General features: G+C 52.5%; 1 protein-coding gene across 1 annotated transcript in view; it reads left to right on the forward strand.

Annotated features, from left to right (window-relative positions):
- Nucleotides 1-13,668, forward strand: part of LOC131566350 (S-adenosyl-L-methionine-dependent tRNA 4-demethylwyosine synthase TYW1-like) — a 99,139-nt gene that overhangs the window by 16,089 nt on the left and 69,382 nt on the right. Inside the window, exon 8 of the mRNA XM_058817598.1 lies at nt 1,719-1,806. Coding sequence (XP_058673581.1) covers nt 1,719-1,806 — 88 coding nt within the window. The remainder of the gene's footprint in view (nt 1-1,718; nt 1,807-13,668) is intronic.

Below are 13,668 nucleotides of genomic sequence, written 5' to 3' on the forward strand. Positions count from 1 at the left end.
CAGGGGAGTCACCACTTGTTACGTGCCAGGGTTTGCTTCTCCTGCCCATGACTTTATCCCAGTGTCTGGAGCTCCTGCCCAGGGTTATCTGTGTGTGGAAGCAGCTTCCCTTTCCCTTTCCCTTTCCCTTTCCCTTTCCCTTTCCCTTTCCCTTTCCCTTTCCCTTTCCCTTTCCCTTTCCCTTTCCCTTTCCCTTTCCCTTTCCCTTTCCCTTTCCCTTTCCCTTTCCCTTTCCCTTTCCCTTTCCCTTCCCTGGCTGCTGCTGGAGGGGAGCAGCCTTTCCCTGCAGGCCTTGCAGTGGCTGAATTTTGGTGCTGCAGGTGGCTGCTGCTCCAGGGCTCCTCTGCTCTGGGAAGTGCTGGGAGTGGCACTGCAGGCACACCCTGGTTTGGTTGTTGTGGGAACTCAGCACATCACTCCAGATGTCCAGAGTTACCGAGACAACCCTTGGGGGGCTCAGAAATCCTGGAATGTTGCCAGAAGTGCTTGGTGGTTGGATTTTGACCCTGCACGGGATGTGCCACCTGTATGAGCACAAGAGAATCACTTGGGGATAAGAGGTGTAAGAATTAAGTGTTCACAGGGTGGAAATACAGATTTTAGGATTTTGGTACAGGGGGGTTATGGACACAAGATGGAGGAATCAGGGTGTGTCTTGTCCTTCTTTCTTCTTCTTGTCGTCCATTTTCTGTGGTGATGTTGGCACTTTGGGATTGGTTCTTGGTGAAGGTGCACCTGCTAATATGGGTGAAAGGTATTGGGAAATAAAGGTAAATATGATGTACGTAGTTTTTAGTATAAAAATAGACGACCGCCCAGTGGGAGGTCAGAGTGCCCTTGGCTGCCTTGCTGGTCAGACCTCTGTCAGGCTGGAAGAAAACTTTGTAGATAAGAGATATTGAATATTGAAGACTGAAAATCTGAAGAGTGCAGACTCGTCCTTTGGAGCGCGGGCTGTGCCAAGGCCATCCGACAAACAGCCGGACCGGTCAGGTTATTGTGAGGTTGTTGTGCTCTCATGAAACATTGGGGCTTAAAACCTGCAGTCACTGTTGGATGAGATTCCACAGCCTGGTTGTTGAAATATCCTTGGGAATTTTATTACTGTGTCAGTGGGACAAATCTGGTGTGCTGGGGGTGTTCCTGTTCCAGTTTACCATCCTAAGTTACTGCTGGGCAGAGGGATAGTGTGACAGTGGTCACAAGGGTTGCAGGATGAAGAGAGAGATGAGAATGTTGACCTCATGTTCAGAAGGCTTGATTTATTATTTTATGATATATATTACATTATGACTATACTATAAAGAATAGAAGGAAAAGTTCTCAGAAGGCTGGCTAAGCTAAGAACAGAAAAGGAAATGAATAACAAAGGAGCTCTCTCTGATTCTGTCCCAGAGAGAGCTTGGTCCTGGATTGGCCATTAATTGTGCACATCCATCATGGGCCAATCACAGGTGCACCTGATGCATTCCACAGCAGCAGATAACCATTGTTTACATTCTTTCTCTGGGGCCTCAGCTTCCCAGAAGGGAAAATCCTAAAGAAAGGATTTTTATGAAAAGATGTCTGTGACAGGAGGGGGTGCAGGATTAGAGGGAAGCAGGAATTGCTGTGTGGCACTGGGCTCGGTTCAGTCCAGCAGGTGTGTGGCTGTACCCCTGTGTCTGAGGTGAGGCCTGGCTCTAACTGGCTCTAATTCCCTGTGATTCTTCCAACAGAGAGAGCAGGAGCTGCAGGAGGGAGCTGCTGGAGCTGAGAGGAGAGAGATGATCACCCCAGCCCTGAGGAAGGCACTCACTAAACAAGGTGAGGCACAGCCCAGAGCCTGGAGCTGCCTTTGGGCACAGCATGGCACAGGGGCTCTGGGGGGGCAGGGGCTGCCCTGGGCCCTCGTGGCAGGCCTGACCCACGGACAGGACAGGACACACGGCATGGCTGGGGCTGGAAGGGCCTCTGGAGATCACCCAGTCCAGCAGCACCAAGGCAGGGTCCCCCAGAGCAGGTGGCACAGGAATGTGGCCCAGGGGCTTTGGGGGGTGGCCATAGAGGGACATCCAGCCTGTCCTGGCAGCTGTTCCAGAGCTCTGCCTCTCTGTGGGAAGAGGTTCTTCCTCATGTGGAGATGGAGGTGGTTGTGGTTTAGTTCATGGCTGCTGCCCCTCATCCTGGCACTGGCACCACTGAGCAGAGCCTGGCACAATCCTCTGATACCCTGGGGGTATTTTATGGATTCCTCTCAGCCTTCTTTTCTCCAGACTGAGCAGGCCCAGCTCCCACAGTCTCTCCTGACCAGGGAGATGCTCCAGACCCCAGATCATCCTTGTGGCCTCCACTGGACCCTCTCCAGTAGCTTCTGGTCCTTCTTGAGCTGTGGAGGGCAGAGCTGGGCCCAGCATGCAGAGTGCCTCACCAGGGCTGAGCAGAGGGACAGGATCACCCTGCCTGGCTGGGAATGCTCTTCCTCATGCCCCAGGACACTGCTGCCTCCTGGGCAGCTCCTCCTGCAGTGCCTGGAGCTCCCAGGGTTTGATGAACCTGCTGGGGCAGCTTGAGAGATGTGCCCACGGTCCCACACTGCAGCTCCCACGGTGTAGGTTTGTCAGGGAATATTTAAAGATCAGCTTTGCATCTGTTTTGCAACTTAGTCCCTTGTTTTTACCTCGGTTTCAAACTCTGATTTGTTGCTGAAACACTGTTTCCAGAAAAGGAAGTAGTTCAAACTAATTTTAACCATCCACTAGATGTTGAAAAAGATCAGCAGCTCTCCAATGAGAGCAGTTGGAGTGAATTTCATGTCTTTTTTTAAAACAAAGGACCAACATGAGGAGAGCCAGACTGAGCCCTGCAGTTCAGGAGCCTCAGCTGGGAGTGGCAGAGGCAGGAGGAGACTGATGGGAGCTCCCTTTTGCTGCTCACATGGAGACTACAGGGAGTTCAGTCTGGCTTCTTTTCTCCCTTGGGATGGAGTGTGCTTTACTTGGTGATAAATCAGTGTTATCATGGCACTGTTAAGGTTGCAAAAGGTGTTTAAGAGCTTCAAGTTCAACCACCAACCCCCCTGTTCAGCACTAAATCATGACCTCAAGAGCCACATCCTCACATTTATTCAGCACTTGTAGGGATGGGGCTGGCCTGGGCTGCTCTCCTGCAGCTCCTGATAATGTCCCTGTGTCACTGAGGGCTGGGGGCTGGCATGTCCTGGGCCAGTCCAGCGGTGCAGCCCAGCCCTGCTGCTCTCAGGGCTGAGCCCTGCACTGCTCTGCCCAGCCTTGCTCACTGGGTTGGCATCAGCCTTGGCACAGCAAAGAGCCCTTGTGTGACTGTGTGCTGTGAGGAATGACCCAGGGGCTCAGGAGGAGTGGCAGGGACTCTGCCTTCTCCTCATGGCCCAGTGCAGGCCTTGGGCCAGTCCATCTTTTCAGCCTCTCTCCTGAAGGCTGTGCTGTGGTGGCAGTTACTTTGGTTTTGTTTGTCATGTATTTGACTGCATTTAATTTATCTTTGACTTTGTTTTGTGTTTAAAGTGGCAGCCTTTTGTTTTTATTTATTCATTTATTCAGTTGCTTCTAAAGACAGCAGGGGATGGGGGCAATGCTCTGTGCTGGCTCTGTGTGATGGCTGGAGCATTTCCCCTTGGCTCAGTCTCACTTTCCCTGCTTGTTTGGGTTTGGGTGTGAATGGAACTGTGCTTTTGTACAAAGTGGCCATTTGGAAAATAAAGCAGTGCTGGAGAGAAGGTCACCTTACTACCATAATTCTCTTGACTCAAAGAAGGCTCCCCAGAGAGCTCTGATTTCCTTGTGACACTCCAGAGACAGGAATTCATTATCCAGATAAGTGGGTCCAGGTTTTCCCTTCCTGCAGTGCTCATGGCAGTGCCAGTATTGGAGCCACTGGTAGGCTATGCTTACATAAATCTGCGCTTTCAAAGACTCCAAACTGTTGTGTCCTCACAGCCCAGCTGCCTCTCCCAGCTCTCCCTCCTCTGCTGCTCACCAAATTCTTCAGTGGTCACTCAGCTGTGAAAAAGAGAAGCTGCATTGGATTTTTTTATGTCATATAACATTTTTTCCTGTAAATAACACACCAGGAAGGCTTTTGTGGCTGCAAAAATAAAACAATTCCCTTCTTCCCTCAGCATCATTCCCCCTAAAATAACGAGTGCAGTGGAGTCAAAAGATTATCTCATTTATTTTGCACCAACTGGTTTCTTTGGGTGCAGGCTCAGTGTCTTTTCAAGAGTATCCCTGAGGGCATAATTAGCCCAAGAGAAAGAAAATTAGTATTAGTGGGTCAGGGAGAGCTGTTCTTTGATTCTGCAGTTGCATAACAGAGGATTTCCTTGGAGCAGCATCTCCTCAGACCATGGTAGTGCTCACTGTGGATTCACCATCAAAGCAATTTACCTTCCTCGAGGTTAAGGGAGCAGTGCTCAAGCAAAGGTTTTTATTTTAGCCCTGGCATTGAATATTGGCTAAATTTAGCCTCTCCATCGGGTTGCTGAGCCCTTGGAGCTGCCTGCTTGCAGGATACCTTGATAACAGCAAGATACCTTGATGCTCAGCAAGAGCTGCTTTTGAAAGTCCAGCCAGAGGCAACACAATCCCAGTTCCCTTTCCATCAGTGCCCAGCTCTGCCTGGAGCAGCAGCACAGCTCTGAGGCTTGGGTGAGTGCCAGTGCCCTGGGGCAGAGGATGGCAGTGCTTGTTGGTTGGGTTTGCAGTGCTCCTGGTGGTGCTTCAGCCATTCTGTGTGCCTGGGCAGCCAGAAAGAAATGAACTAAACTGAAAATGGAAACAAGCTTTCCATGTGTTGCTTGGTGAGTACAGCCCAGTTTCACATTTCCTTTTTGGGGTTGCTTGTAACTTTATGACACAGTCCCTTTTGGGCTCAAAGTTGCTTTTGCTTGGCCTGGGTGTCAGGAGGGTTTGGTACAGGGTGAAGGACTCGTGAGCCTTTGCAGTGTTCCTGATTTCTCATTTAAATCCTTGCTGAGCTTTAGAGGGAGTCTCGAGCTGCTGTTTCAGTAGGAAAGATGAAAGTAGAAAAACACAGTGGTGTTTTCTTTTCCTGTAAAACAAACAAAAAACCAAACACCCTTCTGTGTGCCAGGGCAGGGTCAGGCTGGATTTCAGGAAAGGCTCTTCCCCCAGAGTGTGCTGGCACTGCCCAGGGAATGGGCACAGCCCCGAGGCTGCTCCAGGAGCTCCAGGGATGCCCAGGCTGGGATTGTTGGGGTCTGTGCAGGGCCAGGGCTGCACTGGATGATCCCTGTGGTCTCTTGCAGTCAGGCTGTTCATGACTCAGGGCTGACCATGGCTCTGTGCTCTGCTGGGGTTGGTGCCATCATTAGTCACAGCTGCTCCTGGACCTGCCAAATGTTTTATTGACGCTGATGGTCTGAGGGAAGCCAACCATCCTGCTGGATGCTGGCAGCTGGGAGAGGGATTGTTCACTGCCTGCCTGAGCTATTTGGAGCTCAGACATGATGTGTCTCAGTGCCAGCCACCTCCATCAGCCCTGGCATGTCATGGGGTTGTTCAGCTGCCCCAGGCTGGCTCTGACGCACTTCCCTCAACGGGGCACGAGTGGAACAGGAGCAGCGAGCCCAAAGCCCTGAGAGCTGAGTGTGGGCTGAGGAGGCTCCAGAGGGCAGGGCTGGATGGGATATTGGGCAGGAATTGTTCCCTGTGAGGGTGGGCAGGCCCTGGCACAGGGTGCCCAGAGCAGCTGTGGCTGTCCCTGGATCCCTGGCAGTGCCCAAGGCCAGGCTTGGGGCACCCTGGGACAGTGAAATTGTGGCACTGGATGGGATTTAGGTCCCTTCAGGTCAGACCATTCCAAGATTCCAGATTTCTGAAGCTGCTCACACTGTGTTTGTGCCATGCTCTTTGCTTTGCCCTCTCCTGCTGTAACAGGACCAAACAAATCCCTGCTCTCCCTGCCTGGCAGCACACTGGGGTGGGTTAATGGTGCCAAAGGCTGACCCTGCTGACTTTGGATAAATTATTCCATCCCACAAGGACGGTTTTGCTGCAGTCCAGTTGGTTCTGTCTTTACTGGTTAAGGAAGGATACAATTTAGCCCCAGGGTGCCCAGGACACCTCTGTTTTACTTGTCTCTAAAGACAAGTGGTGCATTAAGAGTCAGCTCTTATCTGAAATAGTCTGGGCTTCAGCAGCCACTTAAACTGTCGTGCTCTGACTTTGTGCTGCAGCTAAAGCTGTGCTTTGGCCTGTGGCTTTTAGTGGGGAAGGGAAGGCAAGAGGCTGACTTCAGAAAAATACTGAAGACTGGGCTTTTCAAGTGCTCACCAACCTGGAGTTGAGGTTTTTAAAAGCTTTGGTGGCTTTTGCTGGCCCTTCTCAGGCCAAGGTTCCTGCAGCTCTGGTGCCCAGCTCAGGCTGGCTCTCTGTGCTGAGCCTTTGCAAGGGTCAGTGTGTGGAAATGGCATCTCAGGCCATGGCACAGAGCTGGTGCTGCTGGCTGGGGGCTCTGCAGGCTCTGTGCTCCAGGGTGTGGGCTCTGGCAGGCTTTGGGAGGAGCTGATGAACTCCAGGTGGCACTAGCAGCCCACAGCTGGCTCTGGGATCGGTGGCACTGCTGCAGTCCCCAGAATGTGCCACAGAAATCAAATGCTGGCTGTGGACAGCTTAAAAATTACTCTGCTAGCTAAGAAATTACTTGTGGTGAGCAGAATAAATACAGTGACCAGAGCCAGGCACAGAGATCAATTCTTTAGGAAATGTCAGTAAATAAAGGGCAAACACACAGGTGAAAGGAAGGAGTCCAGGCAGCAGAAGATGCTTAAGCCCCACTGGGGGAGAGCTGACTGCAATTCTGATGTGCTGGCACTGCTGTAGCACCTGAGCAGGAGCACAGGAGGTGGATAAATCACATTTAGGGGGCTGATTCTTCTCTCATGTGTTACCAGAGCTGGTAGAATAACCCCATGTATAACAAAGAGGAAAATAAAAATAAACACAGATTTTGAAGTGCATTCTTTTTTTTTTTTTTTTGGTTTGTTTTAGATTTTGGCAGGTTTTTGGAGAGTATTGAGCTTTGAAATTAAGTCTAAGCTGGAACAAAATACAGGATATGTTCAGTCAAGGATAAAATTTGCTGTGCTTTCTTTGTAAGGTGACACTCGCCCCACACAAGGGGACAGTTCAGACAAATGGAAATGTGGAGAAGGAAATGTGCCCTGAATGACTGAAAAGTGTCTCAGGAAAACAGAACAGAAAAGAGATGCAGCTCCTAGCAGGCAGCAGTTGTGTCTGTTACATTTGGGGTATGTTCTGGGGGCTTCAGGAGGAGACTTGTGCAGGTGGAACCTCTCATTCCAGACTTCACTCTGAGGTACAGCTCAATGCCAAGTGCTTGCAGATTTCCTGTGAATAAAGAATTGCAGAGTCCCAGACTGGTTTTGGTTGGACAGGACCTTAAAGCTCACCCAGTGCCACCCCTGCCATGGCAGGGACACCTCCCACTGTCCCAGGCTGCTCCCAGCCCTGTCCAGCCTGGCCTTGGGCACTGCCAGGGATCCAGGGGCAGCCCCAGCTGCTCTGGGCACCTGTGCCAGGGCCTGCCCACCCTCACAGGGAACAATTCCTGATTCCCAATATCCCATCCAGCCCTGCCCTCTGGCAGTGGGAGCCATTCCCTGTGTCCTGTCCCTCCATTCCTTGTCCCCAGTCCCTCTCCAGCTCTCCTGGAGCCCCTTCAGGGTCCCCAACAGCTGCCCTGGAGGTGCTGTGACACCCCAGCGCTTCAGCCACACAGAATCCTGGGCTGGTTTGGGTTGGAGGGACCTTAAATCCCACCCAGTGCCACCCCTGCCATGGCAGGGACACCTCCCACTGTCCAGCCTGGCCTTGGGCACTGCCAGGGATCCAGGGGCAGCCACAGCTGTGCCAGGGCCTGCCCACCCCTACAGGGAACAATTCCCAATTCCCAATATCCCATCCATCCCTGCCCTCTGGCAGTGGGAGCCATTCCCATGGGGGTGGCTGAATCACCAGCTGGACTGGTTGATCTCTGAGCTCCCTTCCAACCCAAACCAGCCCATGATCCCTTTTTGGGAATGATCTGCCTTGGTGCTGCTTTTGGACACAAAGGGTTCAGGTACAGAAGGTTGTGCTGCATTTTCTCCGGTGTTGGGACAGGTGAGGGTTTCAGTGCTCTCTGAGGCTCTGCCAAGGCATCACTGAGGCATTCCCTGTGCTTCAGAGGAAAGGTGCTCTTGGGTTAAGAGAGACATCTGAGTCACAGGGAAACACCAGGTTTTGAGCATCTTGGAGGTCTCTTGTGATCAGCTGGGGAGGCTGGAAGTTGTGGTAGCTCCTGGCACTGCCACCTCTGAGCTTTGCCAGTCTCATTTCCCTGGCTCTGGGCTGTCTGTGCAGCAGCTGAATCCCTTTCACTGCCCCCAGGAGGCTTTTACTGTGTCCTGAAAGTGTCCAAGATGTTTGTGCTGTGCACAGTGCCAGGGATCTGAGGCAGCTGGGAGCCAAACCTCCCATCCCTTTGGGAGGGACAGGGTTTGTGCTGACAAGGGACAGTCCTGCAGTCCCTGCTTCTGTCCCACTGCTGCTTTCAGCTCATGGGAGCAATCCTTCCCCATTCACAAGCCTTTTGTATTTCTGAAGAGCCACTTTTCAAACAGACAATCTAAAATAGGTCTTGGTGGACCTGGTAAGAATTTCTTCAAGGTTGGGCAGTTCTAGGAATGAACCTGGAGGTGTCTCTTGTCATGCTTGGGCAATCTGAAAAATTCCACTTCCCACTTCTTCTAGATTTGTATAAAATGCTGATGTAATGTGAACAGGTGCCTCAGCAGGGGCTCTTCTTCTTTCTTCTTCTTTCTTCTTCTTTCTTCTTCTTTCTTCTTCTTTCTTCTTTCTTTCCTCTTCTTTCTTCTTCTTTCTTCTTCTTTCTTCTTCTTTCTTCTTCTTTCTTCTTTCTTTCCTCTTCTTTCTTTCCTCTTCTTTCTTTCCTCTTCTTTTCTTCCTTCTTCTTCCTTCTTCTTCCTTCTTCTTCCTTCTTCTTCCTTCTTTTCTTTTTCTTATTCTTTCTTTTCTTTCTTCTTCTTTTCTTCCTTCTTCTTCCTGTTATTACTGTTATTATTATTACTGTTATTATTTATTGTCAAGTATTCTTTGTCTGGGTGGTGACTCCAGCACAGCAGTTGTGTTTTAGTGTGGTAGGGATGGATCCTGCTGTCACTGACCTTCAGCTCTGGCCCTGTTACACTGCAGTCCTTCAGAACTGCAGGAAATTGGGATTTTTTTCCCTGTAAAACTTGTGCTAGTGTGAGGCTGCCCTGAGCTGCAGCTCTAGCAGATCCTCCCTGCCTCAGAGCAATGGTTTTATTGCAGGAGAGTGCTGGCTAGCCCCATGCAGAGGTGGCAGCTGGACTTGGCTGCTCTCAGGGCAGCCCTGGGACAGCCAGCAGGGCTTGGAGGCACAGGAGGGCTCTGGAGTGGCTTTCCCAGCTCCCAGAGCCTGCACTCCTGGAGAAGGATGGCTCCATCTTTTCCTTGTGCTTTTTGGAGCTTTTTCAACCATGGACCGACCCTTCCTTCCTTCCTTCCTTCCTTCCTTCCTTCCTTCCTTCCGCCCGCCCGCCCGCCCGCCCGCTTTTGGATTTGGGATCAAAGTAAACTTGTGGTGATGCAGAGATCTGAGGTGGGAGGTGTCAGCCAGGCAGGGCTTGTCCCCTGTGCTGGGGCAGCCCTGGGCCCCTCAGGACAGGGCACACCCTGAGGGGCTGGATGGAGCCCCAGGAGCAGCTGAGGGAGCTGGGCAGGGGCTCAGCCTGGAGCAAAGGAGGCTCAGGGGGCCCTTGTGGCTCTGCACAGCTCCTGACAGGAGGGCACAGCCGGGGGGTCGGGCTGTGCTCCAGGGAACAGGGACAGGAGCAGAGGGAACGGCCTCAGGCTGGGCCAGGGCAGCTCAGGGGGGACAGCAGCAGGAATTTCCCCATGGAAAGGGGGCTCAGCACTGGCACAGCTGCCCAGGGAGGTTTGGAGTGCCCATCCCTGGAGGTGCCCAGGGAAGGGCTGGAGGTGGCACTCGGAGCTCTGGGCTGGGGACAAGGTGGGGATCAGGCACAGCTTGGACTGGATGGGCTGGGAGGTTTTTTCTGACCTCAGGGATTCAGTGTCTGTGGGTTTTCTTCTGGACATTTTGCCACCTGGGATGGTCTGCAGTCCCTCAGCACAGCTCTCAGGGTTGTGCAGAGTGCAGGGGGTGTGACACAGCTCCTGATAGGGACACTTGTGCTTGTAGAAATTCAGCTGACCTGCTCTGCTCTCAAAAATAACAGAATTGCTCAGTTATGGACATAATTCATTCATGTCCAGGAGCTTGGGAAGACTGGATGTGTGTCTGGCACTGGTTAGCTGGCAAACCACATCCAGAGCCCCTGGATACTGGAATGTGCCCCAGGAATACAGACAGCAGTGTCCTGGCTCAGCCTGGGAGCTCAGCTGGCTCTGTCCCCGAGTTCTTTGAGTTTCAGAGAAAAGACTTTTAAACTCTTATTTGCAGGATGGAGTGGAAATGCTGCAGTGTGGTTCCAAAGGGCTGAGCACAGTCCTGCCCCAGCCTCTGGAGCAATCAGGAGCTGTGACTTTGGCCATCCCTCCAGTTCCACATCCCTCTGTGCTCTATTAAACTCCAGTTGGCCTGTCAGGGTGAGCAATCACCACATGTTCCTCAGCCTGGTGTTAGTGCCTGATAACACTCACTTCACCCCAAAGGTTGTTTAAAAGCTTAATTCACTTCTATAAAAGTGACACTTAATTTCAGTGAAGTTTGGCAAGCTTCTAGATCATCTAAAATTTATCATCTAGAGCAGGATCAGCTCATAGCCAGCCTTCAGATGAGATGTTCTTGTCCTTTAGGTGGGAGCTGAGCTGAGCACTGTGAGCCTGCTCATAATTGAAGGGATCCTTTGCATATTGGACTGTGGAAATAATAAATAGATGGGTTTGTTGAGCTGAAGGTACACAGGGTGGGGAACAGCAGGTCCCTCAAACACTGCATTGTTTGCAAGGTGCTGTATCCAAATGTGCACTTAGAGTTATTGGTCACGAGTCACAGCCCTTGAAGCATGGGGGGGATGTGATCACAGGGGCTTCTGGCACCCACAGCTCCAGACTTGGGGCCATCAGCAGGATTGGACTCAAGCTCTGATGGCCTTGGCAGAGGCACAGGGACGTTGTGGCAAAGCTGATGGAAGAGTGGAGTTGGCCTGAGCTTCCAGAAGGCTCAGCAGGAGCTGCAGTGTGGGAACAGGGCTGGACATCCTCAGGCTGGCTTTGAGCACAGATTTTCACATGTTTAATTTGAAGCTTTGCAGTAAGGATGTGCAGTCACATATTTAATCTGAAGCTTTGCACATAGGAATGTGCTGGCACTGCTGAGGTCACACCCCTGTCCTGGGGTCACATTTGGGCCCTCACTGCAGAGAGGACATTGAGGGACTGGAGGTGTCCAGGGAAGGGAACAGAGCTGGGAATGGGCTGGAGCCCCAGGAGCAGCTGAGGGAGCTGGGCAGGGGCTCAGCCTGGAGCAAAGGAGGCTCAGGGGGCCCTTGTGGCTCTGCACAGCTCCTGACAGGAGGGCACAGCCGGGGGGTCGGGCTGTGCTCCAGGGAACAGGGACAGGAGCAGAGGGAACGGCCTCAGGCTGGGCCACGGCAGCTCAGGGGGGATTTGGGGAAATTTCTCACTGAAAGGGTTGGCCAGTCCTGGCAGGGGCTGCCCAGGTCCCCACCCCTGGAGGGTGGCACTTGGGGAGGTGGCGCAGTGCTGGGGAATGGTTGGGTTGATGATCTCAGGGGGATTTCCCAGCCAGAGCAGTTCTGTGATTCTGGGACACTCCCAGTTTCTTGCTCAACCTTTTGTCCTTTATTTTGGCCCAGACTGCTCTGCTGCCTCCTTCCCAGAGTGCAGCCAGTGCTGAAAAAGGCTCTGCAGTCCTGTAGAGTCTCTGCTCACTGGCAGCAGGGGTGGGACAAGTGCCCACCCTTGGTCTCTGGTATTTTCTCTCATTCCCAAGTATCAGAAGCTTGGCATGGCCGGCATCTAATGCTGGGTGACCACGCCTTCTCCCAGTTCCCACAGTGTGCAGGACCCCAGTTCTGTGCCTTTAGGGTTCTGCACATCTCTGCTGCTCCCTGCTGTCACCACAGCTGGGACTGCTGGCAGTGACAGAGATGAGTAACCCCCCTCTCATCCCCAAAGCTGGCTGGTGTTTGTAAGACTGTTTTGATGTTGAATATGTACAATTTTCATGGCTTTTAAAGGAGCTGTGGGTGCTTCACATGGTGGAAGTTGATTTAAGGAACCTAAGAGAAAATGCTGGAGCTCTGGAGCTTGGCACCTTGCTCAGTTCTGCTGCTTCCTCTCTTCCCTCAAACAGCTCAGTAGCAGACCTGGGTGGGCATGTCCTATTTCCAATGTAATTTTTCTGCAAAACCCATTTGAAAGCAGCCATGTTGCTGTTACTGACAAGTGATCTGTGAGAGAATAATCTTCTGTGACTGGTGGTGCTGGATTTGGAGAAATGGGAAAAATAAGGCTTGGATGTGCTGGGTGACAGCAGCAGAGTGTGCCTTGGACAGCTGTGTCAGGGGGAGGAGGAGTGCAGCACCTTTTCAGCTCTCATCCACAAATCCTATAAGGACACACATTTTAGCAGGGAGGTCTCAGCTGAGATTAGACCTTGCTGGACAAGCTGTTTGCAGAGGAAAGCTGCAGCAAGAGGCAGGGCAGAGCAGGGCAGGGAGGTGTTGGGTCCCAGCCAATGCAGCTCTGTTGTGTGGCTGTGCCCTGCACCAGCATCCTCTGAGTGTGAGCCAGTGTGAGGTGAGGGTGTCCCCAGGGCTGCACGTGGCTTTGGGGACTGGCTGTCACAGGATCCCAGAGTGGTTTGGGCTGGAAGGGACCTTAAGGGGACAGGGCAGGGACACCTCCCACTGTCCCAGGCTGCTCCCAGCCTCAATGTCCAGCCTGGCCTTGGGCACTGCCAGGGATCCAGGGGCAGCCCCAGCTGCTCTGGGCACCCTGTGCCAGGGCCTGCCCACCCTCACAGGGAACAGTTCCAAATTCCCAATATCCCATCCATCCCTGCCCTCTGGCAGTGGGAGCCATTCCCTCTGTCCTGTCCCTCCATCCCTTGTCCCCAGTCCCTCTCCAGCCTTCTTGCAGCAGAGGTCACTCTGCCTGGATGTTCCAGTGTGAGGAGATGGATCAAACCCCACCAGTGGAGTCTGGGCAGCTCCTGCTGGCTTTGAGTGGCAGGAGCAGAGCATTGTTTGGTTCCCTGTTAGCCCTGTCTGTGTGCACACAGTTTGATTTCTGCCTGCTGCAGCTGCTGTGGCATCTGCTGCTCCTGCAGTTCCTGGCTGGCTCGGTGTCCTTGCAGGTGTCAGGGACTTTGGGATGCTCTCACCTTGCTTTGGGGCTGTGCCACAGCAGCTCAGGGACAGAGCAGCAGGGCAGGGCACTGGTGCTGCTGTGCAGGAGCTGAAGGCCAGTTTGTGAGCTGAAGGCTTTTTCCCTGTTGAGTTTGTGCTGGTTGGCAGAAAGAAGATTTGACAGCTAAAATGTGATATTTTTCCTTGCCTTGAAAGTGTTCATAAGAGCAGCAGGAAGGTGC

The sequence above is a fragment of the Ammospiza caudacuta genome, chromosome 20, assembly GCF_027887145.1.
Source record: "Ammospiza caudacuta isolate bAmmCau1 chromosome 20, bAmmCau1.pri, whole genome shotgun sequence".
Taxonomy (NCBI): Eukaryota; Metazoa; Chordata; class Aves; order Passeriformes; family Passerellidae; genus Ammospiza; species Ammospiza caudacuta.